At 37.6% G+C, this 26,855-nt stretch overlaps 1 protein-coding gene across 2 annotated transcripts in view; it reads left to right on the forward strand.

Annotated features, from left to right (window-relative positions):
• AFF4 (AF4/FMR2 family member 4) overlaps positions 1–26,855 on the forward strand; it is a 90,476-nt gene that overhangs the window by 12,005 nt on the left and 51,616 nt on the right. The window contains exons 1-5 of one of the 2 annotated variants that reach the window (XM_046000258.1): positions 15,318–15,411; positions 15,898–16,024; positions 19,408–20,202; positions 21,729–21,773; positions 25,421–25,507. In XM_046000258.1, the coding sequence (XP_045856214.1) occupies positions 15,902–16,024; positions 19,408–20,202; positions 21,729–21,773; positions 25,421–25,507 (1,050 nt within the window). In that variant the 5' untranslated portion in view covers positions 15,318–15,411; positions 15,898–15,901. Of the gene's footprint in view, positions 1–15,317; positions 15,412–15,897; positions 16,025–19,407; positions 20,203–21,728; positions 21,774–25,420; positions 25,508–26,855 lie in introns of those variants that run through there. The other variant, XM_046000257.1, reaches the window with a different exon arrangement.

Raw genomic sequence — 26,855 nt, forward strand, 5'->3', positions numbered from 1 at the left:
AATCCAGGTACTGGGGCGCCTGGGTGGCTCAGTTGGTTAAGTGACTGCTTTTGGCTCAGCCCCACATTCCCACATTGGGCTCCCTGTGTTCGGGGAACCTGCTTCTCCCTCTCCCTCACCTCTCACTCCTCCTCTTGTGCGCGCGCGCTCTCTCTCTATCAAATAAATAAATAAAATCTTAAAAAAAAAAAAAAAGAAAAAGAAAAGAAAGAAATTCAGGACTTTGTTACCACCTGTCTTTCAGATGTGTGAATAATGATGAAATTATTGAGGTAATTCCTTTTTATTGTAAACTCTAAGGAACCTTTGCTGTATAGTGTTTTTAAACTTTTGTTTAATATGCTATCTGCATTTTTAAGTAGAAAAAATGCTTTTATTTTGCAGTTTGGATTTGTATTACTTTCTTTTGGCTTCCTTAGGTACTACAAATCTAAGTAGCCTCATAGTGCTCTGTTGAACAATAATTTCTTAATGGATTTTGTAGACTGAAACATTCAGTTTTTACACCTCAGTTTGCCAAGTATGATTCTGAGATTTTACAGTCTAGCACTTACATTTGGTGAACATTTCAGAGTACAGGGTTTAAGTAAAAATAGAAATTGATCATTTCTGTACATGTGTTTTTTTTCTTGAACATATGTTGTTTTACTTTTAGATAACTCCTGTACAAAAATTGCTTTCAGAGGAACAGAACTCATTTAGTATCAGTATTAATCCTTTTATTGGGTTGATAATATAGTGGATGCGGTAAAAAGAAGACCTGTTCTTTTCTTGGTACCAGATATAACCAAAGTCTTAGGGAGGAAATGGGAGACTGACTGTGGGTAGAAAACGAGGGGCAACATCATCTTCTGAAACCCAGTGTTTAGTGAGTATTCCCACTGACTGACTCTTGGGGCAGTAATACAAGATCACAGTTGTAATCTTTATAAAATTCATCATGTTTTGAGTATCTGTTGTATGCCTGCCACTGTGTAAAGCACTGGAGGGGAAACGGTAAGTCCAGCGATATCTATAGTTCTTACTCTCTGGAGGCTTATAATAAGGAGGTGACTAGGGAGAGCAGATGGAATAACAAAAAATAATCCTAATGTAAGGCAAGTGTTAAGTGCCAAATGAGATACAAAGAAATGCTTTGGGAAGTACATAACTTTAGTGATAGGGGAATCTTGGAGGGCTTTATTTATTTGACAGGCAAAGATCGTAAGCAGACCCAGGCAGGTGGGGGGGGGCAGGGGTTACGGGAGCAGGCTCCCTGCTGGGCAGAGAGCCTGATGCGGGACTCAATCCTGGGATCCTGGGATCATGACCTGAGCCGAAGGCAGAGGCTTAACCCACTGAGTCACCTGGGCGCCCCTTGGAGGGCTTCTTGAAGGACGTGGGATACGTGGTAGACTTTAAACGGTATGTATTTAGAAATGTGGAGAAGGAAGGACATTCTAATTAGAAGGACTAGTTTGAGTAAAGATCTGGATCTGGATGTGTGTAGGTTATTTTCAGGTTCAGGTAAACCCTGAAGGTTTAATAGAAATGGCTGAGAATTGAACTGTGTATAGTTTTACATCCTGGGATGAGAACTATGGACTTATATTTTTCATAGAGGTTCGAGTATTGATGACTTCTAAGCAGAAGAATGTCTTAAGTAGGTCTGTTTTATGAAGATAATAAAATTGCCAATGCATACGTTACAGAGGTTTCCAATAAGAGACCTTTGTAGGTTTTAGATATTTGCTTGCTTTTAAAGTAAGAAACTGAGTCAAAAGATTGTTTTCTTCTTTATAAAAAGAACTGTAAACTCTCAATTTTAACCATTCTCTCCATTCATATATTCATCTTCCAAGATAAAAATAGACGTCTCAATTTATTTATCCATATGCTTTAAGAATTTGTGGTAACAATTTTTGAGATAAGTTTAAACTAGTTAAATTTCGTTTGAATATATCTCAAATATTAGTAAAAGAACAAGAAGTATATTTGATTTGGTTTTGATTCTGAAATAGCTACATGGCATGTAAAACTGTGTAGGACTACTGGGAGGAGGAGCATTTAGTAGTAGTATTTAGAAACATTTTCTAAAAGGAGGCAGTTGTTTACAAGTAATATGAATACTCATATTCTTATGTTTACCCTTAAGTGTAAGTATATTTGTGTATGTAATAAACATTTATTTTCTTGAATTAAGTCTTAAATTTGTCTAATATTTTTATTTTAAGTAGGCACCACATCCAACATAGGGCTTAAACCCACAGCCCTGATATTAAGAGTCATAGTTGCTACCACCTGAGCCAGGGAGGTGCCCCTGTCTAGTGTTTCAAAAAGAACAAGTTTATTATTAATTAGTTTAAAAAATACTGTTTCAAATTAGTTGTTGAACAATCGAGTGTCTGTTTAAAGACATAGTAAACATTGATTATGGTATTGTTTGGTCCCTAAGGTGAGGAAATAACGTTTTGCTATATCAGCAAAAGTTTCAAGAAGAATTGAATTGAGTTATAGTTATAAAATCAGGTTGTATAGCTTGATAGATTAGTAAAGAAATGTGTTTCAATTTTGATCTAAAATAATGCAGATATGTTAAATGTCTACTGAATTAAAATTTGTTGCAGATGGTGTCTGATTTTAGTGTAATATGAGTATTGGTTATTCCAATTTTGAAATACTGATATTTTGTGGTATTAGGTAAAGACTGTCATGATCTTTAGGTATTATTTTGTAGTAAGTTAGATAACTCTTCCTTTCTAATCAGACTGTGAAGTTCATTAGTTTACCTACTGAAGTGATTGCCACTATGTTATATTCTAGGTATGCATTGCTGCACAAAACACACATTCCCTGATTTTCATCTAGTGGGAAAGGAAATATTAACGACCATCAAAAGAAGTGTGTAGTTAATTGTGATGAAGTACTATGAAGGAAAAGGCAATTGTCTACATGATTTTCCTGAGGCCAAAAAGAGCACGACAAGTTCCAAGAAGCCCCCCCCAAAATAATAATAATAATAATAAAGAAAAAATAAAGACCCTTGGTGGGAACTAGGAAAGGAGGGTAGTAAGATGTAAAATAAATATGATGAGATAGGTGGGAGTCAAATCAAGTAGGAAGTGAGATCGTTGCTTTGTAGGCCATACCGTATCAAGGACTTGAAGTTTATCCAAAGATAAATGGAAAGCTTATTTAAAAAATTTTTAAGCAGGGGTTGGGTCACAAGATCTGGTTTGTGTTTTAAAAAGATTACTTTGGCTGCTGTATGAAATATGGATTAGTGAGATGAAATACAGATTAGTGAGAGGACAGGGGAACCAAGACTCTAATTAGAAGGCTGTAGCCTTTGTTCAAGCTGTAGATAAAGTGATGACTTGTTTTGAACAGTGGCTGTGGAGAAAGTAGTAAACATATATTTAGTAAATATATATTTAGTAAAAATATATTTAGGGAGGGGACTCCTGGGTAGCTTAGTTGGTTAAGTGTCTGCCTTTAGCTCAGGTCATGATGCCAGGTCCTGGGGTCAAGTCCCACATGGGGCTCCTTGCTCGGTGGGCAGTCTGTTTCTTCCTCTGTCTGCCACTCCTCCTACTTGTTCTCTCTCTCTCTCTGGCAAATAAGTAAAATCTTAAAAAAAAATTCATATATGTATTTTTTTCCGGGTAGAGGGGAGGCTATGGTTATGGATTGGATGTGGAGAGAGGTTAAAGGGAAGATTGAACAAAAGCAGTTGGCTTATACAGTGAGGATTACTTTACCAGGAGTTGTTGTCAATAGGGGAAAACAAATGAGGGAATCAATTTGGGATTTATTCAAATTGAGATCCCTCAAAGAACACGAGCAAACAGGTTCTCTATCTCAAAAGAGAAAGTGTAATATGGTCCGTATTTGGGTATTTGTATTAGAGGTGTATAGATAGTATTTTAAGCCACGAGATTGTAGGGAAAGAATGTGGACTGAATCAGAATAAGACCCATGGCTGAGCATAGAGAATACCAACTTCTAAGAAGTCTGGTAGGTAGAATGGGAGGAGACAGAGGTGATGGGATAACTGGGTGGGCTAGAGTTACAAAAGCCAAGAGTATATGAAGGAGGGAGCCTGGGTGTTTACACCCTGCCTTTGATGCTTTGTTGTGGTCCAAGTTGAGTGAGCTTCAGAGGTATCCAGAGGAATTCCAGTGTTTGGTGCACTAACTTCATCAGCCTACCAAGAGGGTAAACATTTGACTTCCACTTGAAGTAAATTGGATTTTTTTTTTAAGATTTTATTTATTTATTTGTGAGAGAAGGAGCACGAATAGTGGAGGGAGCAGAGTGAGAAGCAGACTCCCCACTGAGCAGGGAGCACAGCTGGGGTGGCATCCCAGGACCTTGAGATCATGACCTGAGCCAAAGGCAGACTGTTAACTGACTGAGCCACCCAGGCGCCCCAAAGTAAATTGGATTTTTTGCATAAGGAATTTGCTGTACAAAATTATAGCTGAAGAAATGTATGATATATTTGGGAAATATGGACCTATTCATCACATTTGATTGGGGAGCACACCCAAAACTAGAGGAACAGCTTATGTAGTCTATAAAGATTTCTTTGGTGCCAAGAATGTGTGTGATCACCTTTCAGAATTCAATGTTTGTAACAGATACTTGGATTTGTACTATAATACCAAGGGCAGTTCAGACAATGGACACAAAAGAGAAGGAAGACCAGTTGAAGCTTCTCAAGGAGAAATATGGCATCAACACAAATCCACCAAATTAAACATCTCCTGCATTTTCATAAATGACCCCCATAAATGACCCCCATAAATGACCACTATCACCCCTTTTTTTTGTTTGTTTTTAATTAATACAGAATGTTACGATTTCTTTGAGTTTCAGAACAATGTGTGTGATCTTGGCAAAGTGGAGTGTGGGAAGTTGACAACAGAAATGTTGGGAAGTTGGAAAAATAGAATGTTGAATAGTGATTGGATACATTTTGGAAAGCAGTTTGTCTGTGTCTGTTATAATTGCAGATGCTCATATCCTGCACCCTAGTAATTCCACTTGTAAGTGTCTACTCTAGAAAAACTCTCATTGGTATAATGAAAAATGCACAAAAAAATGATCATTACAGCACTGTAGTGGCAGAAAAAGGGGAAACTAAGCTAAATATCCATCAACTGGAGAGTGGTTCAGTAAGTTGTGTGGATACACAGCAGTGAAAGTAAATGAACTATAGCAATAGGTATCAACATGGATGAACCTGGTAATGTAATGCTGGAAATTAAAAGGTTCAGTCTTTAGAATATACCCTTTTGTAAAATAAGCAGAACAGTTCAGTGTCTTGTTTAAGGATGCATACATAAATTATAAAAATATAAAGGGATTTATGAGAATGATTATTGCCAAAATCAGAAGAGCTGATACTACCAGTGAGGTAGAAGGAGCACAGAAGATGTGGTCCGGGGAGGGTATGCAGTAGCCTTTCCCTATGTTGGCAGTGCTGTATTTTGTAAGGTGGTTCATGGGTTACACAAGTGTTGACTGTATTGCTTCAGGTAACTTTTATACGAATTGTTGGAGAGAAGTAGAGAATCACCAAGAGTCCTTTTGAGAAGCTTGGCCATGAACAAGAGCAGAGAAGAGTTAGAGTGGTATCTGGAGAGAGATACAGGGTTAGGGAAGTCTTTTTATTTTTATAAAGAAGAATATGCTTCTTTTTTTTTTTTTAAACGAAGAATATGTTTGAATGCTCCTGGAAAGGATTCACTAGAGAACTAGAGAAGCAGAAGTTGAAGTTGCTAGAGAGAAATCAGTAATTGTTAAAGGTCTAGGAGAAGATAGCAAAATGGGCATTCTTGTTCTTTGACAGGAAAGAGGTAAGTTCTCTCTCTCTCTCTCTCTTTTTTTTTTTTTTTTAAGATTTTACTTATTTATTTGAGAGAGAGAGAGAGAGAGACAGCATGAGAGGGGAGAGGTCAGAGGGAGAAGAGACTCCCCACTGAGCAGGGAGCCTGATGAGGGACTTGATCCCGGGCCTTCAGGATCATGACCTGAGCTGAAGGCAGTTGCTTAACTGAGCTACCCAGGTGCCCCTAAGTTCTCTCTTTTTTTTTTTTTTTAAAGATTTTATTTATTTATTTGAAAGACAGAAATTACAAGTAGGCAGAGAGGCAGGCAGAGAGAGAGAGGAGGAAGGAGGCTCCCTGCCGAGCAGAGAGCCCGATGCGGGGCTCGATCCCAGGACTCTGGGATCATGACCTGAGCCGAAGGCAGAGGCTTTAACCCACTGAGCCACCCAGGCGCCCCTAAGTTCTCTTTTTTAACCAGAGGAAAGAAGAGAATGGATGCAGATACTGGTAGTTCCAAAGTTGATGGTTGATTGCTGAGAGGATTTCTCTCTTCCTTTTTTTTTTATTATTATTATTTTTTTAATGGAGAGAGAAGAGGGGAGGGGCAGATGGAGAGGGAGAGAGAGAAAATGTCAAGCAGGCTCCACATTCAGTGTGGAACTTGACACCAGGCTAAATCCCACAGACCTATGAGAGCATGACCTGAGCCTATATCAGGAGTCTGACACTTAACCAACTGCACCACCCAGGCATCCTTCTCTCTTTAATCTTTAATATTCTATTTTTAGTCTTTGTCCAGTAGGACAAGGTCATTTGTGGAATGCAAGTTAGGAGAGAGAGTGCTAGGACTCCATGAAAATATTTGTGAGGAATAGAAAAGAGCATCCATCTGCAAAAGATAGTATTATTTTGGGAAGCTTTGAGGGCCTAGTTGAGAGTGAATTATGAAAAATGATTATGGGAAATTCAGATAATATATAAATATACAATGCGGAAAGCACAAGTCGTTTGGAACTATCTTTGCTTCCATGTGTTTCCTGACGTTTTTTAAACCCAAAGGCTATGAAATTCACTACTGATTTGGGGGCAATAGTCCTGTGTAGTATCTTTGTTTCCCTGCCTTTTAGGAATTAACCTCTTCAGATTTGTTGTGGTCTTAGCTCAAGTCTCATTTAGACTTTTGGAGTTTAAATTATTTGATAATCTGGTAGTGGAATGACTGTGTTTGTCAGCAGTATAGTTGTTCTAAGACAGTAATTAAAAAAAAAATTGTCAGTTCTGAACACCACTTGTAAGAAGCAAGTGAAAAGTCACATTTTACTTTTTAAATTTTTCAAAATAAGAAGATTTAAAGAAAGCCTGGGTGGCTTAGTTGGTTAAGTGCCTGACTCTTAATCTCAGCTCAGGTCTTAATCTCAGGGTTATGAGCATAGAGATTACTTAAAAAATTAAATTTGGGGTGCCTGGGTGTCTCAGTGGTTAAGTGGCTGCCTTTGGCTCCAGTGGGATTGAGCCCTGCATTAGGCTCTCTGCTTAGCGGAGAGCTTGCTTCTCCCTCTCTTTCTGCCTGCTGCTCTGCCTACTTGTGCTCTCCCTCTCTTGTCAGATAAATAAAATCTTTAAAAAAAATTAAGCCTGGGTGGCTCAGTGGGGTAAAACCTCTGCCTTCAGCTCAGGTCATGATCTCAGGGTCCTGGGATCAAGCCCCGCATCGGACTCTTCTGCTCAGCAGGGATCCTGCTTCCCTTCTCTCTCTCTGCCTGCCTCTCTGTCTACTTGTGATCTCTATCTGTCAAATAAATACATAAAATCTTTAAAAACAAATTAAATTTAAAATGCTATAGACTAACACATGTATTTTTTAAGAGATTATAGAAGATGAACTTCTGGTTCATTGGGAATGTACATTAAAATTTTACTGTGTGCTTACTGTAACTTTTGTTGTGGTAAAATATAAATAACAAAATTTATTATTTTAATCATTTTAGGTGTACAACTCAGTGGCATTAAATATATTCAGTGTTGTGCAACCATCACCATTGTCTTTTTACAGAAAATTTTCATCATCCCAAACAGAAACTGCATTCCCATTAAACCTAATTCCCCATTTCTTCCTCTTCTTTTTTTTTTTTTTAAAGATTTTATTTATTTATTTGACAGAGACCACAAGTAGGCAGAGAGGCAGGAAGAGACAGAGAGAGGAAGTAGGCTCCCCACTGAGCAGAGAGCCCGATGCAGGGCTCAATCCCAGGACTCCGAGATCATGACCTGAGCCAGAGGCTCAGCCAAAGGCCGAAGGCTAACACTTTAACCCACTGAGCCACCCATTTCTTCTTATACCCAGCTCCTGGCAACCACAACTCTACTTTGTCTGAATTTGCCTTTTCTTTTAACCTCATATAAGTGGGATCCTATAGTATTTATCTTTTTCTGACTGGCTCATTTCACTTTGTGTAATATCCTTAAGGTTTTCCATGTTGCAGCATGTCAAAATGTCATTCTTTTTTAAGGCCGAATAATGTTCCACATTTTGTTTATCCATTCATCTTTCAGTGGGTACTTGGGTTACTTCTACCTATTGACTGTTGCGGATAGTGCTGTTGTGAATATGGGTATACAAATACCTGAGTCCCTGCTTTCAGTTCTTTTGAGGTTTTCTTTTATTTCTTTGATTTTATACTTTTCAGAGTATGGTTTCTTGTTTTTTGTTAAATTTATTTCTGAATATTTATTCCTTAAGATAATATCGTACTTAAGAAGAATGTATATTCTGTCATAGTAGAGTGTTGTATATGTATCTGTTAAGACTTGTTGGTTTATTATAATGTGTTCAAGTTCGATATATCAAATTTTGAGAGACTATAATGTTTGTCTTTATTTATATCCTTTATCTCTTGAGTAACACCAGATTTTTTTTTTTTTTTTTAGATTTTATTTATTTATTTGACAGAGAGAGAGAGAGGGAGAGCACAAGCAGGGGGAGTGGCAGGGAGAGGGAGACGCAGGCTCCCTGCTGAGCAAGGAGCCCGATGAGGGGTCTTGATCCCAGGATGCTGGGGTCATGACCTGAGGTGACGGTAGATGCTTATTTGACTGAGCCATCCAGGTGCCCCAACACCAGATTATTTTAATGATAATGAGACCTCATTTGTTTCTAAGAGGGAGAAGGCAGTTTAAGCAGGAGGTGAGGAGCCTGAATTATTTAAGGAAATGCACTGGTCTTCAGGCTATTAGTAAGGTCTTGAAGATAGAGGAATAGTTGACAAATGGTAGTAATCAAGAATCCTTTTCAGGCTGTTAATATTCTTTTATTCTTTCTTAAGAACAGCTTTATAGAGATAAAATTTCATAAAATTCACTTGTTTTTAAGTGTATAGTTGAGTGATTTTTAATCAGTTTATTGAGTATGCAGCTATCATCACAGTTTATTTTTAGAACATTTTCATCACCCCAGAATGATCTTTGTGCTCATTTGCAGTCACCCTTCATTCTTTGTTTTATAGAATTTTTTATAGCTTTTTTTAAAAGATTTTATTTATTTATTTGACAGACAGAGATCACAAGTAGGCAGAGAGGCAGGCAGAGAGAGAGGGAGGAGCAGGCTCTCCACTGAGCAGAGAGCCAGATGTGGGGCTCGATCCCAGGACCCTGGGGTCATGACCTGAGCCGAAGGCAGAAGCTTTAACCCACTGAGCCACCCAGGCGCCCCACCCTTAGAACATTTTTTTAAAAAGATTTTAATTTATTTGAGAGAGAGAGAGATCATGAGCACAGGAGGGTTAAAGGGAGAAGCAGACTCCCCACTAAGCAGGGAACCCCCTGCAGAATTGGATCCCAGGACCCTGGGATTATGACCTGAGCTGAAGGCAGACACTTAACTAACTGAGCCACCTGGGTGCCCACCTCTGGAACTTTTTATATAAAACATTCTTTTCTCATTGAATTTGACTTGTTACCTGTTAAAATTCCATGTATCTTTGATTCATTTCTGGTTTCTAATTTGAAGATCATTTTGTTGATTTCTTGTTGTAGTACCATGCCATTTGGATAATGATGATGGTTTTATAGTAAATATTAATATCTGCTATGACAAATTCTTCTTGTTCTCTCTCCAGTACTAAGTATATGATAGGTGCTTATTGCATATTTGTTAAGTTAACAAATAGACTTAATAAATATTAAATATTAAACCTTTCCTTAGTTAAATTTGGCAAGCCTCTTTACTTTAGGGAAGCTGAAGCTTGGCATGTTGCTGGTGTCCCCTGCTAGCCAAGAATGGTATTACACATTTTGAAGTGTAATACACAGTGACGTAGAGGAGGAGTTGAGAATTGGATGATCACTTTAAACATGGAGATAGGAAGGGACACATGTTAGACATGACAGAAATACTTTAGGCCCTGAGAAGAGACAGTTTGATAATAAATCCCAAGGCTGAAAAATGCTAGAAAGTACCCATAGTGCTCTACTACATAACCTTTATAACTCTTTTCCTTCTGTCTTTTATTTTAAGAAATTTCAAACTTGGGGTGCCTGGGTGGCTCAATGGATTAAAGCCTCTGCCTTCAGCTCAGGTCATGATCCCAAGGTCCTGGGATGGAGCCCCACATCGGGCTCTCTGCTCAGCAGGAAGCCTGCTTCCCTTCCTCTCTCTCTGCCTGCCTCTCTGTCTACTTGTAATCTCTGTCAAATAAATAAATAAAAATCTTTTAAAAAAATTTTCAAACCTATAATATAGTGTATGTCCATATTCCTTCAGTGGATATACCATTTGTCAGTATTTTTGCTGTAATTGTTGCAGCTGCTCCACTGTTCTCTTGTCTGTCTGTCCTCTCCCTCCTTCCTACTCTCCCCACCCTCTCTGCATGCAAGCACACACACATATACTCTTCCTCTCTTTCTATCATTCACTTACTATCTACACATACTAGATCTGTATTCAGATGGGTGCTGAACCATTTGAGAGTTGCAGATCTAATGATGACATTTTATCCATGTATGTTTTGTACATCCTGAGAACCCAGAACATTCTGTATAACCAAATAGAATTATCATAGTTCAAAAACTAAACATTTCATATGATTATCTGAAATACCGTTCATATTCAGATATCCCTGAGTTTCCCTATAATACCCTTCACAACCAGTTTTTTCTCCCCAGATCCAGTATGTGCATCATGCATTGCCTTTAGTTGTTGTTTCTCCTTGAATGTAGGAGAATATAGAAGTAATCCCTAGCCTCTTTTTTGGTTTGTTTTCATGATACTAGCATTTTTGAAGAGTCCAGGCCAATTTTTGCAGACTTAAGGTTGTCCACTTATACCTGATTAGATTCATTTTAAATTTTTAGCAGAAAGAATACCTTGGTGGTGATATATCTTTAGTGCATCTCATTAGAAGACATCATGTCATTTTATCCCATTACTGGTAATGTTAAGTCTGATTGCTTGATTAAGGGTATTGTTTACTGCACTTCTCTATTTTAAAGTTTTTTTCCTAATAGTCTGTGGCCTGATACTGAAGATTCCATTCCCCCCAACTTTTTGCCCAGTGGTTTTAGCATTTATTGATGATTTTTTTTTCTGTTAATGATTCTTGTCTCAATTACTACTTTAATGGTCACAAAAAAAGTGATTTTCTAATTTTTTATTTCTTCTGCATTTATTAGTTGACATTCTTCTCTAAAGAAGAACATTTACTCCCTGCTTTTTTTCTCTTTTATTTTTTGCTATCATCACTCTGAACTCAGGGATTTGTGTTTTTTGGAGTTTTTTTGTTTGTCTGTTTTTTAAGATTGTATTTATTTATTTGAGAGGAAGAAGGAGAGCGTGCACGAAAGAGTGAGCATGCGTGGCACGCCAGAGCACAAGAGCAAGGTGAGGGAGAAGCAGACTCCCCGCTGAACAGGGAGCTCCATGCGGGGCTCAGTCCCAGAATGCTAGTATCTTGACCTGAGCCAGAGACAGCTGCTTAACCTACTGAACCACCCAGATGCCCCTGTTTTTTGTTTCTTTTTTTTAACAAGACTCCACACCCAACATGGTGCTTGAACTCATGACCCCAAGATCAAGACTGGCATGCTCTACTGACTGAGGTAGCCAGGGGCCCCTCAGGGACTTTTTTTTACTCATTTGGTTATATTCCATTCTTGTCTTCATTTTGATGCTCATGTTTCCAAATCTGACTGGTGAGACTGGTTGGCATGCCCTTTTGATGCTGTCATCTGTTGTTGTGCATTTTCTTGCTGTTAAGATGTTTTAAGATCTCTTTGTACTTCCTCTGCTGCAGCCTTGGAATGAACTATTTCTCCAAGAAGCCCTATTCCGCTTTAATAGGAAATGATATTAGGAATCAGAATTTGAGTGCTGAGGCTGCTTCCTTCTTCTAGTATGTTGCTGCTCCTAGACTCTTTCATTGTACAGAAATGGAGAGTTTGTCTGTGTCTGTCTGTCTTGATCAGTAGACAGATTGATAGGTAGAGATTTTTTAAAAATAAAAGCATGTGTTCATAGTACTACTTCTAGGTCCTGATCCCCAAAGGTTCTTTTTCTCCCTATTTCTTTGTATATTTGTACCTCTCCTCTCTCATAGTAACATGCCTGGATCCCCCAGAATCTCAGTATATTTACTCATTTGCTCCATTTTGTAGCAATGAAATTGCTATACCATTATGCTACACCATAGAATGTTCTTAATGTATCAACTTAACATAAGTACTTGATGGGTACTTGAAACAGTTTACCGTAGGTAATTAAAAATTTTTAGGTGGAGAACTCTCCTTTCTACTTGTTAATACTCTTTTAAAAATTATTTTTTTTTGGCAGTCCCATGGATTTTGTTTTGATGTAGCAATTAGCTAATTTTAACCAAATTCTTTTTCAGTATTGCAAATGTCCTGAGGGAAATGCTGTGAAATAGGTTTGTCTCTACAACAAAGATATACTTCAAACTGGCTTATTTAAATTTTATGTTAATTTTAGGGGAGCTCAAATTGATTGCTGGAATTATTACCTTGGGGGGAACTTTTTTTTTCTTTATTTATTTTTTTAGCATAACAGTATTTGGGGGGAACTTTATCTTAGGCAGAGATACTGATGTTTAAAGACACAGGAGAAAAATGTGAATCTGATAAATTAGATGTGAAAATAAGGTAGAGCAGAAAGAAATTTAGAGAATGAGAGCTACCCACCTGGGATATTAGTTCTTATAAATAGTCATTTAATTTTTTTTAAAGATTTTATTTATTTATTTGACAGAGAGAGAGAGAGAGACAGTGAGAGAGGAAACAAGCGGGGGGCATGGGAGAGGGAGAAGCAGGCTTCCATCTGAGCAGGGAGCCATACGCAGGGCTTGAACCCAGGACCTCGGATTCATGATTTGAGCTGAAGGTAGATGCTTAACTGACTGAGCCACCCAGGCGCCCCAGCACTCATTTAATTTTTGTTTTTCTTCTTGGCAGTCTTGTTAAAAGGAAATAGATGACTTTCATTGTTTAAGAAAAGAAAACGCTTTTTTATTGGACTATAGGAGGAATTTTATTGTGGGAATCATATCTATTTCTACAATAAATGTACAAGTGTTTCTTGCATGATTATTTTAGTGGTTTAATTAGTATATGTGCTGCTGAAGTGAGTACTTTAGTGCTTTAATTAAATCATAGTTTAAGGAAGGTGTTTCTTTTTTTAAGGAATTAAATGTAGGAAATGTAAGGAAATTAGTATTTTACATACTCCTTAGACTCTTAGGATACAAATAACTTCATATGTAGCAGCACCATAGTTGTAGAGGTCTATCTGAAACCTGATTGTTAGTGATAGACATTTATTAGTTGGTTCAAGTGTACTGGAGGGTTATATAGGTTCTTTGGTTTTACTCTCTAAATACCAAAGTGTAGATATTTTTTAGTGTTTATTAAAGAAGGAATCAATCATACTTTTTAAAAAGATTTATTTATTTATTTTAGTGAGAGAGAGAGCATGAGCGCACAAGTGGGCATGGGGAGGGGAGGGAGGGGCAGAGAATCCCAAGCATAAGTGGGGCAGGTTTCACGAACCTGAGCTTGGATACCCAACCGACTGAGCCACCCAGGCACCCCGAAAGAATCAAATACTTTCTATGCTTCTTTTAAAAATATTTATTTATTTATTTATTTATTTGAGAGAGCACGAGAAGGGGGAGGGTCAGAGGGAGAAGCAGACTCTCTGCTGAGCAGAGAGCCTGATGTGGGACTCGATCCCAGGACTCCCGAGCCAAAGTCAGTTGCTTAACTAACTGAGCCACCCAGGTGCCTCACTTTCTGTGTTTCTGTGTGGTGCTAAGTACCAGGGAGACCAAAGAAAGCACATACTATTTCAATACCTCAAAATAGCTTATATTCTTGTCTAAGTTTGTTAGAATATTACACAAATAGAAAAAATCTGAACTTTTCATTTGGAACACTTGGAATATATATTTTTTAAGATTTTATTTATTTATTTGACAGAGATAACAAGTAGGCAGAGAGGTAGGCAGAGAGAGAGGAAGGGAAGCAGGCTCCCTGCTGAGCGGAGAGCCCAATGCAGGGCTCCATCTCAGAACTCTGAGATCATGACCTGAGCCAAAGGCTGAGGCTTTAATCCACTGAGCCACCCAGGTGCCCCTAGAATATTTTTTAAATACTAAATTGCTTTGATAGTAAATTTTTATTTTTGAATGTTTACTTGCACTGTTCTAACCACATAAAAATTCTCGAGTATATTGGTTTTGGTGTCCATTCTTTTTTTTTTTTTTTTAAGATTTTATTTATTTGAGAAAGAGAGGGTACATGAATGGGGTAGGGGTTAGTGAAGAGGGTCAGAAGGAGAGGAAGAAACAGACCCCCCACTGACCAGAGAGCCCTAATACGGGCCTCAGTCCCAGGATTCTGAGATCAGGACCTGAGCCCAAGGCAGGCCCTTAACTGACTGAGCCACCCAAGAGCCCCTGCTATCCATTCTGACTTTACAATTACAATTTCTTTCCAATCTTGATTTATTTTAACTTTCTGAATAGTTTTATGAATCATAAGGCTAGAAATGCTCAGCAAGTATAACCTTGTTTTTTCCCTTGGGTATCCAACAGAACTCTCTGCATCCCCATTCCCCACAACCCCCTCCCCAAACAAAACCAAGGTAAATGGTTTACTCTCTCCAGGGAAGAATGTTGCTGGAGTCCCTGGCAATCCCTTATCCCAGGGTTTAACAACCTTTTTCATTGTTATCCGTTTAACCATAAGTCCCTGCTGCTATAAAGAAACTATCTTCTTTGGTTTGTTCTTAGTAAAAATATGACATGCTGTAATGTTTATAGAAATGACACCCTTATTTTCCCCTCCATTCCAAAAGACTTTCTTTTTCAGTACAATTTCCACTACTATTACTAACCCAAGTTTATTTTAGATTCTATTATTGAAAGCCTCAGTTTTGCCATTTATTGAGGTATTAATTGAAATATTAATGTATTTAGAGCAGAAATGTCGTTTTTTAGGGTATCTAGAGCAACAGCAAAGCTGAGGTCAAACTGCCATAAGGATGGACACCAAGGAAGCTGTGTTTGGGACAAAAAGAAATCAAGATAAGGTAGATGCAAAGTAGAGAAAAAGCACTGGACCCTGGGGGGGCAGGGAGGGAGTGGTAGGCGGGAGTGGGTTTGTGCCCCTCTAATGGCAAAGAATAGTTAGATTTTTGAAGAGGAAGCCATGAAAGGCTTATAGGAAATCTTAAGGATTTGGGTTTAAGTACTACCTTCTATCTATCTGAATGTATAAGTTTTAACTCACTTTTAGCCAGGTGAATACCTTAAAAACTGGTAAGGTTAAATGTTTCAGTGGGGTGGATCCTTCCTACTACTGTGGGCTAGTGTTTACTGTCTCAATAGTTGTGCAAGACACTACTGGTATTAGTTGGTAAAACCATTACTGGTACCCAGCTTCAGCACTAATGTCTGTTACTACTTGGAAGTCGGAAGGGAATCTCCGAATGAAACATTAAACTCAAAAAATGAGTACAGAACGTTTAATTTTAACTTTCCTTTTTGTGATACAAATATTGTGTTTCTCTTCTTAGCAACATGAACCGTGAAGACCGAAATGTGCTGCGTATGAAAGAACGGGAAAGGCGGAATCAGGAAATTCAGCAGGGCGAAGACGCCTTCCCACCTAGCTCTCCTCTCTTTGCGGAGCCATACAAAGTTGTAAGTAGTCCTGTGAATGGTTTTTCCCTCAACAGTGTGGCATTTTTGCTTTTCAAGTGTTTAAACTTGAATTTTTGTAGTAGAAAAGAGTTACTCTTATATATACGATTTAACATTTTTCCTTTCCTCTAATTAAGAATGTACGATTTGGGGGTAAACTTATTTTTAGAGTATAACATACTTACAGAAAAGTACACAAAATGTGTGTTTCAGCTGAAAGAATTTTCACAGCATGAACAACCTTATGTAATCAGTTCCCAAATCAAGAAACAGTATTATAAAGCATCCTAAAGTCATCCTCAAACCCAAACTTACTCCCCTCCCTCTGTTGCTATTTCATATTCTTGAAGATGTAGTCTGAATTAGCTCAGACATCGGTCTCTATATCCCAGGCTCTAACAGTAACCCTGGGCAGGTATTTCACCCTTCTGAATTAAATTAAAATTTTGTAAATGGGTATGCATTGTGTATTGTTTCCTGGGTTCTTATGGGTATAAAGTCAATCAAAGACAAATATTTCAGAGATTCTTTGTTTTTTCTCCTTATTTCTTGCCATTTGCTTTCTTAGTTTACTAAGTATCAGTGACTACTACTAAATTTGAATAAAATGTATCTTCAGTATCAGTCTGGTTCCTTTGCTTTTTATGGGGCTTAATGAACAATATCCAATTTAGAGTAAAGGTAGTTGTCAGAGGGGCACCTGGGTGGCTCAGTGGGTTAAAGCCTTTGCCTTTGGCTCAGGTCATGATCTCACGGTCCTGGGATCCAGCCCCGCATCGGGCTCTCTGCTCAGCGGGGAGCCTGTTTCCTCCTCTCTCTCTCCCTGCCTCTCTGCCTACTTGTGATCTCACTCTCTGTCAAATAAATAAATAAAATTTAAAAAAAAATTTTTTTAAATTAAAAAAAAACACAAGAAAGTGAGAGATACTGCAGTACAGATTTCAAAAAAAAAAAAGCTAGTTGTCAGAGATGTTCAATAAAGTGAACCAATTGCTATTTTTTTTTTTTTAGATTTTTTTGTTTGTTTGTTTATTTGACAGATCACAGGTAGGCAGAGAGGCAGGCAGAGAGAGAGAGGAGGAGGCAGGCTCGGGGCTCGATCCCAGGACCCTGGGACCATGACCTGAGCCAAAGGCAGAGGCTTAACCCACTGAGCCACCCAGGTGCCCCAAATGATAACACTTTTGACAACTAACATGGCTGTAGTGGCCACAAGTGTCTCTGATGTTTGATTTGGCTTTCGATCATTTGATATTCTCTTACATTTTAAAGGCTTGTACTGTGTATAATGGTATTGCAGCAGTAATGGCCATTGTTGGTTTATGGTGTGAGACTGAGAGTGCATTAGACTTTTTCTGATAATATAAATATGACAGCATATTCTAAGTTTACCCTTATAACATTTGGTGTTTGTAGAAGCTATTTATGAGATCTGTAAAAAGCCATTTTTTTTTTTTTTAAATATTTTACTTATTTGACAGAGAGAAATCACAACCAGGCAGAGAGGCAGGCAGAGAGAGAGAAGGAAGCAGGCTCCCTGCGGAGCAGAGACCCCGATGTGGGCCTCGACCCCAGGACCCTGGGATCATGACCTGAGTCGAAGGCAGAGGCTTTAACCCACTGAGCCACCCAGGCGCCCCTGTAAAAGCCATTTTTTAAAATTTTATTTATTTATTATTTGAGAGAGAAAGAGAGACAACACAAGTGGAGGGGAGAGGCAGAGGGAGCGGGAGAAGCAGACTCCCCACTGAGCTGGGAGCCCAACGTGGGACTTGATCCCAGGACCCTGGGATTAGGACCTGAGCCAAAGGCAGATACTTAACCAACTGAGCCAACCAGGCACCCCTATTAAAGCCATTTTTAAAAGTTTTTAAGGATTTTCATTTAAAGGCAGTTAGTTACACTGACATTATTTATATGCATGTAACACCAATCACGCAAACCTGGGGTTTGGGATTAGATTAAAGGCATTCCAAAAAAACCCCAGGAGTTTGATCCAGAATGTTTAAGACATACTACCATTTATTTTGTAATTACATTGTAATGAATTGGATTTGATTCCTAATCTTGATGTTGTCTATGAATTGCTTTATATTTCTCACTCTTGTTTAATAGGGGCAGACTGATTTTCAGATAATCTAAAGTCTATCTGTTCATGCCAACCTCAAAATATGTAGTGGTTCTGTCTTGATTTTTTCTTTAATGCAATTAGTAAGCTTACTCTCTTCCATGTTTGTGAACATCAAAGAGTCCTAAAGCTTGTAGACATCTTGGACTTTCTTATTATCCCAGAATGATTTTCCAGACTTACAGTCTGTACCATTAACTTCAAAACTTGGAGTGTTTCTTGGTCAGAGTTAATAGAATGAATATTTGACACTATCAGTGGATTTTCCATTCTTAGTTTGTTGTTGACTTTTATTAACTTAATTAGTCACAGTAACAGAAGGAATTAAAATTTTTTAAAAAGTCATTTGGGTGTAACATGTTTCATTAATTTTTTGTTTCTCCTTTTTTTTTTTTTTTAAGATTTTATTTATTTATTTGACAGACAGAGATCACAAGTAGGCAGAGAGGCAGGCAGAGAGAGAGGAGGAAGCAGGCTCCCCGCCGAGCAGAGAGCCCGATGTGGGGCTCGATCCCAAGACCCTGAGATCATGACCTGAGCCAAAGGCAGAGGCTTAACCCTCTGAGCCACCCAGGCACCCCTTGTTTCTCCTTTTAGCTATAACATTGAACGCCAAGAATATAATGTTTTCCTGCATTGCCAAAATAATGAGTGTTGGCTAATCTGCTCACCTACAACTTAACTACATAAAGACACATTACTTTTCCCACTCTTTAAAAGACTTTTACTACTGTTTCAATATATTTATTGGTGAATTTTTTTTTTCTCCCTCTCCTGGAATCTTTTGTACATACATAAGATAAATATCTCATAGGATATTTGTTTTTCCATGAATGTTTTTCACTTTCAGTGCATTTTTTTCACTATAAAAATTAAATTTAGAGTTTGCTTTTTTTTTTTTAATATTTTATTTATTTATTTGACAGAGATCACAAGTAGGCAGAGAGGAAGGCAGAGAGAGAGAGGAGGAAGCAGGCTGTCCGCAGACAGAGAGCCCGGTGCGGGGCTCGATCCCAGGACCCTGGGATCATGACCTGAGCTGAAGACAGAGGCTTTAACCCACTGAGCCACCTAGGCGCCCCTGGAGTTTGCTTTTGAGATTAACCTTAATATATGAGATGAGGCCTCCCTTTGAAAAGTCCCTTTGCATTTGAAGGTTGGGAAGTCCATTTAGAAGCATTTTTTATTTCTTTTTTTTTAATCTCTTATTTCCAGTTCTGCTAATTGTATCATTTTATTTTACAATTTTTTATAGACTAGCAAAGAAGATAAGCTGTCAAGTCGTATTCAGAGTATGCTTGGAAACTACGATGAAATGAAGGATTTCATAGGAGACAGATCTATACCAAAGCTTGTTGCAATTCCCAAGCCTACAGTACCACCAACAGCAGATGAAAAATCTAACCCAAATTTCTTTGAACAGAGACATGGGACCTCTCATCAGAGTAGCAAATGGACTCCAGTAGGACCTGCACCCAGTACTTCACAGTCTCAGAAACGGTCCTCAGGGTTGCAGAGTGGACACAGTAGCCAGCGGACCAGTGCAGGTGGCAGTGGTGGCACCAGTAGTAGTGGCCAGAGGCATGACCGTGACTCATACAGCAGTAGTGGAAGCAGTAGTCGGAAAAAAAGCCAGCATGGATCGGAACACTCCAAATCACGCTCTTCCAGCCCTGGGAAACCACAGGCTGTTTCTTCATTAAGCTCCAGTCATTCCAGGTCTCATGGGAATGATCACCATAGCAAGGAACATCAGCGTTCCAAATCACCTCGGGACCCTGATGCAAACTGGGATTCTCCTTCCCGTGTACCTTTTTCAAGTGGGCAGCATTCAAATCAGTCTTTCCCACCTTCATTGATGTCAAAGTCCAGTTCAATGTTACAGAAACCTACTGCCTATGTACGGCCTATGGATGGACAGGAGTCCATGGAACCAAAGCTGTCCTCTGAGCACTACAGTAGCCAGTCCCATGGCAACAGCATGACTGAACTGAAGCCCAGTAGCAAAGCACATCTCACCAAGCTGAAAATACCTTCCCAACCATTGGATGTAAGTTACACATTTAGAGCCTTTAAAAAAAAAATTTATCCATTTATTTTAGACAGCAGGAAAAGGGGTAGGGGGAAGGGGAGAGAGAATCTCCTGCCACCCCAGGATCTGGACCTGAGCCAAAATCAGGAATTGGCTGATAAACTGACTTGAGCCACCCAGGAGCCCCTTAGAGCATTTAATATTAATACTCTATGAAGCAGTTTACTATGAAATTATAATTGAACTTGAATTTTGTCTGTTTAATAATAAGGTATATATAAGTTTTAAAAAAAGACTTGTCATTGACTCTGAAGTGGATCAGTAGACCTGTTCACTTCCCCTGTTGGGCAATAGAGAAAATGTCATTCACTGTTTTGAACTATTCCGATGACAGGTTATAGAATAAATAGAATAAAAGAATAAAATAGAATAAAAGCATGATCTGTGAAATTAATACCTTAGATTTCCTCCTTTGATTTTATGAAGGAATATGTCTTGTGTTCTTTTGTTTAAAAAATTAACTTGTATTCTCATTGTGATACCATGAATGTGATATGGGCTGTGGTTAATTATAGTAAATGTTGGGATTTTGGTGGGGGGGGGTCCATCAAGATGGTAAATGTTGTATGGTTTGGACTCCATGAGCTTTTTCTCTGTTTACACTTAAAGGTTTGAGACAGCTGCTCTAGATTCATAGTGGTGGTTTGACATTTACAGTATTAATAACTGCATATCAAAGCATCAGTAACTAAAGAAATTGAATATTCTCTGTGAAATAGTTTAAGTTTTATCTTCTAAGATAAAAAAATTTTAAAATGGTGTTTGTAACTGAAAATCATAGTTCACAGCTTAAAATGGTGGTGGAAGGGATCAAGAATAGGTAAAATGCTATTTTAAGAACATTTAAACATTTTTCCTATGGCCTTGGGAAACTCATTGTTCATGGCAGTTGTCATCTAATTACTCCTCTGAAGAGAACAGTGAAGCAATTGTTTTTTCTTCAAACAACTTGATCCTTGGAGATAGAGTTGAGTTCAGACTCTAGCTCTTCAATTCCTGATTGTGCTTTAGCATAAGCAACTTTTCTATGATTCAAGGAAAGCTGTGTAAAATGTCCACCATGTTCCAGACAAGTATTCTTTCAATAATGTTGGTTTTATTCTCTTTGTTAGTTTATGTGAAACATTGTATTTCAGTATCATGGTATATTTTTGTATCAATAAACTCAAATTTTTGACAAGTTGCTCCACCTGCAAAATAACGTTTAAAAATTTATTTCTAATCTAAGATTTTTCAAAACTTTTGATAAATACAAAGTTCTTTAAATCCTTGTATAGTTGGTGACTAAAATTTTTTAGAGCTTGAAAAATTTGCATTTAAGGAAATTTGTCAAAGATTAATTAATATTGCGGTTTAAAATAGATCATAATTATGCCTTTAAATTTAATTCATTTTCTAATAGTTTCATTGAATCTGTGCAACAAATGATAAAAATCTAATAATAAATTACCCCAAATCTAATGTGTGTTTCTTTTCCTTTTAAGGCATCTGCTTCTGGTGATGTGAGCTGTGTGGATGAAATTCTTAAAGTAAGTCACTGTTATTGTTTTAATACTTTCTATCTTTTTTGTTTATGATGCTCTGGTATCTTCTTATCCTCTTCCCCCCTGGTATTTCTCAAAGGATCTGGGGCAGCAGATTGCTTGTATGTGAAATGTCATTATGTCTATAAAAAATAATTGACTCTGTTATGCTTATTTTCATATTTAGTTTCTGAGTCATTGGGTTTGTTTACTACCTGCCCTCAAAGAACTGGTTTTGTTTGTTTTTCATTTTTAAGTAAATCAAATTCCAGTCATAATAGTTTGCCTTGAGAAGAGGAAGAAAGCAAATAAAACAGTACTTTGTAAGACTTATTAGTAATTACCAGTCAAACAGTTTCATTGAAAAAAAAAAAAAAAGTTTCATTGAAAATAGCTTGCTTTGTAATTCATTTATATCTACTGGTCAGTTCCTACAATGAAAGAACTCCTCTGAATACTGCTCATTCTGAGTGTTGGATGAAATATGTTTAAAATTGACACATGACCAAAATGTGTATTCCTCTTTTGGGAAAAGAGAAAGTTGCCAGCTCTAAAAAGGGAAGGTCTAGTGGATTAGTGAGTGACAGTGACTGCTTTTGTTTCAGTAGAGAAAAACCGTCAGTCACGTATTACTTGTAATTTTTGCATAAGCTCCTGATTTTTTGTGTCTGTACCTGCATTTCACTGTGGATACTTCTGAAAGACTATTGTGTTGCTAGTTCTACTTCATTCTCTCCTTTCTTTCTTCAGCCCAGTGCAGTCTCTCATTTGTCTCTGTCATTTTGCTGAAGCTGTTTCGCTAAGCTCATGATCTCCCTTCACTAAGGGCTTCATTTGAGTTCTCAGCTCTTTCTACCGTTCTCAAGAATTTTCAGTTTTTCCTTCTAGAAACCTCATTCTTCCTTCCTTGACTATTATTATGCTTCACTGTTTTTATTTCCATCTACCTTTCTTATCTCTCATTCTCTGCCTTTTGGGAACCTTGGTGTCTTCTCTTTTAAATATGGGTCTTTTTTCTAGCTTCTCTGTTTTTTTCTGCTCTATTTTGATTTTCCTCTATTGTTACAGCTTCACCTGTTAACTCTTCAGTCTTACTCACCTCTTTGGCCTCCTCTGAGTTGTGGTTTATGTCTCTTCCTTGCTGTGTGTCCATTTGCGTATCTCCCTGCTTCTTTAGACTCAACATATCTAAAGGCAGAATTATCAGACCTTCCTCTCTTAGTAGTACTACCAATCTTCTGTGCTTCTCAGCGTAAAATCCTAAATTTCTCTCATATTCTGTTTAATCACAAAACTGCATGTACGGTTTGAATTTTCCTTGAAAATACATTCCTTTATTTCCATTTCTGCCACCTTGAGCTTCAAGAATTGCAGTCTACAGTCCTTGCTTTGCTCATCTGTCTTTTGCATTGCTGGCAGATTCTTTAATCCACCGTCTTCATAAATTAATTTCTGTTTTCGAAATTTCAGTGGCTCTCTCTCTGAGCCCCATAGATAAAATAGTGTCCAAGTTCAACATTCTAGACCTTTCACAGACTGCTTCTACCTCTCTATTAATTCTCCACTTTTGTCAAATTGGTTTCACTAAGCCCTACACTTTCTTTCTGTTGTATCTTTTTAAATAAACTTTCATGAACTATATTTCTCCTTTGTCTTTAGTCATATACAGATTCTGTTTTTTCTTAGAATCCCAATGAAATCTTTCTTTCCCCTATGTCAGACTATCAGAGTACAATGATAACTCTTTCTTTTGAATCTCATATAGCATGCATTTTTCAGTTCCCATGTATATAAAAAGTGTAATGGAGCTTTATCTTTTCTCTTTGAATCCTCAAGGATACATGGCCTTGTAATACCTGGAAGAATTTTAGGTATTCTCACATTTAATTATCTCTTTGATGGTACTGACCATTTAGTCTTCATTTTATATATACAGGGCTTGGCACATGGCCTTGGGTGTAACAGGTGCTAAGTCATTTAATGATGGAGTTACATAGATTGTCTATTGAAAGTACTTTGGTATTTGAGGTGTAAAATGCCAACACTGAAAACCTAGAGTATCTGAGTTTGTTTCCTTCCCCTGTATGCAGTGCATAAGGAACTGCAGGTCCAAATTGCCTTCATGTTTTCTTGAGATTTGTAGTCGTACTATTTCTAGGAACTCCATCATAAACTTAAAGAAGAAAATTTTAATCTAAAAGTGGTAGCCATTTATTGTAAAAGAGTAGTTCACAGCCTGCCTGTGTCAAGCTCTTTGGATACAGTGGTGATAATGATAGTGTTGCACCCTTTGAGCTGACATTCTTGCTGAATATTGGAAATAATCAACTATTTAATATTATTTCAGAAAGTGAAATGCTGTGAAAAAACAAAGTATTATAAGTAGATAAAGAGCAATTACAGTGCAGGTGGCTATTTTACGAAGTTCTCATAGTAGAGACTGTATCAAGTGCCCAGGTCTCTTTCTCCTTCTGTCATTCTGTTGTCCAGAGGTAGCCAGAGATTTTTTTTCATGAATATTTTTTCATGTAAAGACATTTACTAGGACATAGACTATGATTTCTGTTTATCACTTTACAGTATATTGTGGACAACATTTCATATCAGTAGTTAAATTCCTCATTTTACTGTCTGCTTGGTGTCCCATTGTATGGCTGTCTGGTAATTATTTAATTATTTTGTGCTGTTGGATATTTAGGTTGTTTCTATTTTTTAAGTGTAGGCCCCTTGAACATGTATCTTTATGTAGCTGTGTGGGTATAGCTAAAAAGTAAATTCCTAAAAGTTAAACTACTTTTAATTTATTGTATTTTCTCAGTCTACCTAATGACTTACTTTGAACTAAATGCCAGAAATAAAACACTCCTTCTTTATTCTAAATCTGATGTCTCTCTTTCCCCTGCTCCTTTAACATAAACATTGTGATCTTATCCAAATCTCCACTTGAACATAGTTGACATGTGATTAAAATTCACTAAATATGTGAACAAAATCATACTTACAGCCTTGCTTGTCTGTCTTCCTTCTCATGGGCTTTTGATATCTCTCTTCTGATTTCCTCCACCTGACTAAAAACTTCTATCAGCCATTGAGCTCTGCAGCCAGACTTCCTGAGATGAAATTTGGTGTCCATTTGTGTCCACGAATGTTTGGCCTTTAATAAATAACTTTTGTGTTTCAGTGTCATCCTACATAGAGTTAGGATAATAATGGTATCTACCTCCTAATATCATTATGAGTACTAAATGAGTAACAGACCTGTAAAACAACACAGCATCTGGCCCAGTAAAGGTACACAGTAAATGTTAGCTCCTTTTCTTACTATTACCTGCCCCTCCCGCTCTCACAGCACGCTTTTCTTCAGTAGTGTTATACTGTGTACCTTGTATTTGATTATAGGCTGATTTCTGTGGCGATTCAGAGGTTTCATCTTAGCTCCACGCTCCTTGAAGCCAGGGAGTGTGTATTATTTATCTATTTCCTGCCCCATAGTGCCTTGCACACAGTTGTGCTTAATTAATATTTATTGATTAAATATATATACTTTGGAGGACCTATCATGAAACCAGCATTTATAATACAAATCTGGTTTTTAGCTATGTAATTTTTGTCCTTGAACTGGTTGAAAACAAACTGTAATAATTACATTTCAGGAGATGACGCATTCATGGCCTCCCCCTCTAACGGCTATTCATACACCATGCAAAACAGAACCTTCCAAATTTCCTTTTCCAACTAAGGTAAGTAAATAACATGTGTCTTTGATACTGTTAGAAAACTATAAATGGCTTGACTAAAATCACATGCATTCAGAGTTGTCTTGCCATTCCCATTCTAGTGGGAGACAGACAATAAATACATAATTTCAAATAGTGATCATTGCTATGAAGAAAATAAACCAAGATAATGGAATCAAGAGCGACTTGGATTAAGAGGTTCTTGAAAAAGTTTTGAAGGCAATTGGGAAGAGAATTAAAGTGTCAGTGTTTGTTTCGGTGTTCTAGGCTGCAGGTGGTAAGGGTTTCTCAAACTCTTACCTGAGGAACGCCTTTCCATTGGACTTAGCAGTCATACTGACGTGTGTGGAAAGAGGTTCCTCAGACAAAGGTTCAGGTTCAGCTACCATCAGCAGATGTGCTTTTTTTTTTAAAACATTAATTTATATTTACACTAATAATAGAAGAATATATTCTTCTTGTGGAAGTTTGACCAGGACCCCTAATAATAGCCTTTCCCAGTGTTGTCTCCTCCATCTCACCTCCATGCATACCTTTGCAAGTCTTTTCACATGCATTTGCAAACATACATATGTGATCATTACATGTAAGCACTCTCTCTTTGATTTTATTTCTGCCCAGATGTATTGTTCTGGATTTTCAATCAGCAACAGGTCTTAGAGACCATTCTATAGTTACTCTCTGTCTTTATTATATATAGATAATAGATTACATATAGACGTATTTCATTTCTTTTATATGCATCCATAGTATAAATGTATTTTAGTTGAATTATTTCCCTTTGATATTTAAGTTGTTGTAAAGTTTTCATTTCCATAGATATTGCTTGTGTGGGTATCTTTTTCATGCCTGTGAGTTTCATCATCATTAGTTTCATGCATATGAGTTTCTTTTGTGTAAAGTAGGAAGTAGAATGGTTGAGTATTGAGATGGTGTATTTAATATATTCTCAGATTCCCTCTTTATCGGTTGTACCAGTCAGTACTCCCACTTGTATTCCTCCTGATTCCTCACGTGCACATCACCATTTGTTATTTGAAGCACCAATCTTCTGAGTGCAGAATGGCGTTTCATTTCTTAGATTGCTAGCTAGGTTTATCATCTTTACACATTTGTCATCCATGTTACTTCTCTGTAGCTAAGTATACCTGTTTACTCTGCTCTTGGGGTTGCATCTTTCACCTAATGAGTTTCAGGAGGATTTCTTTTTGTGTTCTTTTGTTTGAATTCTGGATTATATTAATTTCTTCTGCGTGCTATAAACACATCTCCCAGTTAGAGTTCTGTTAAGTATTATGGTCTAGAAGATTTTAATTTTGATGAATAAGTAGATCGTTCTCTTCTATGAAGC

The sequence above is a fragment of the Meles meles genome, chromosome 3 (genome assembly GCF_922984935.1).
Source record: "Meles meles chromosome 3, mMelMel3.1 paternal haplotype, whole genome shotgun sequence".
In the NCBI taxonomy this organism is placed as follows: Eukaryota; Metazoa; Chordata; class Mammalia; order Carnivora; family Mustelidae; genus Meles; species Meles meles.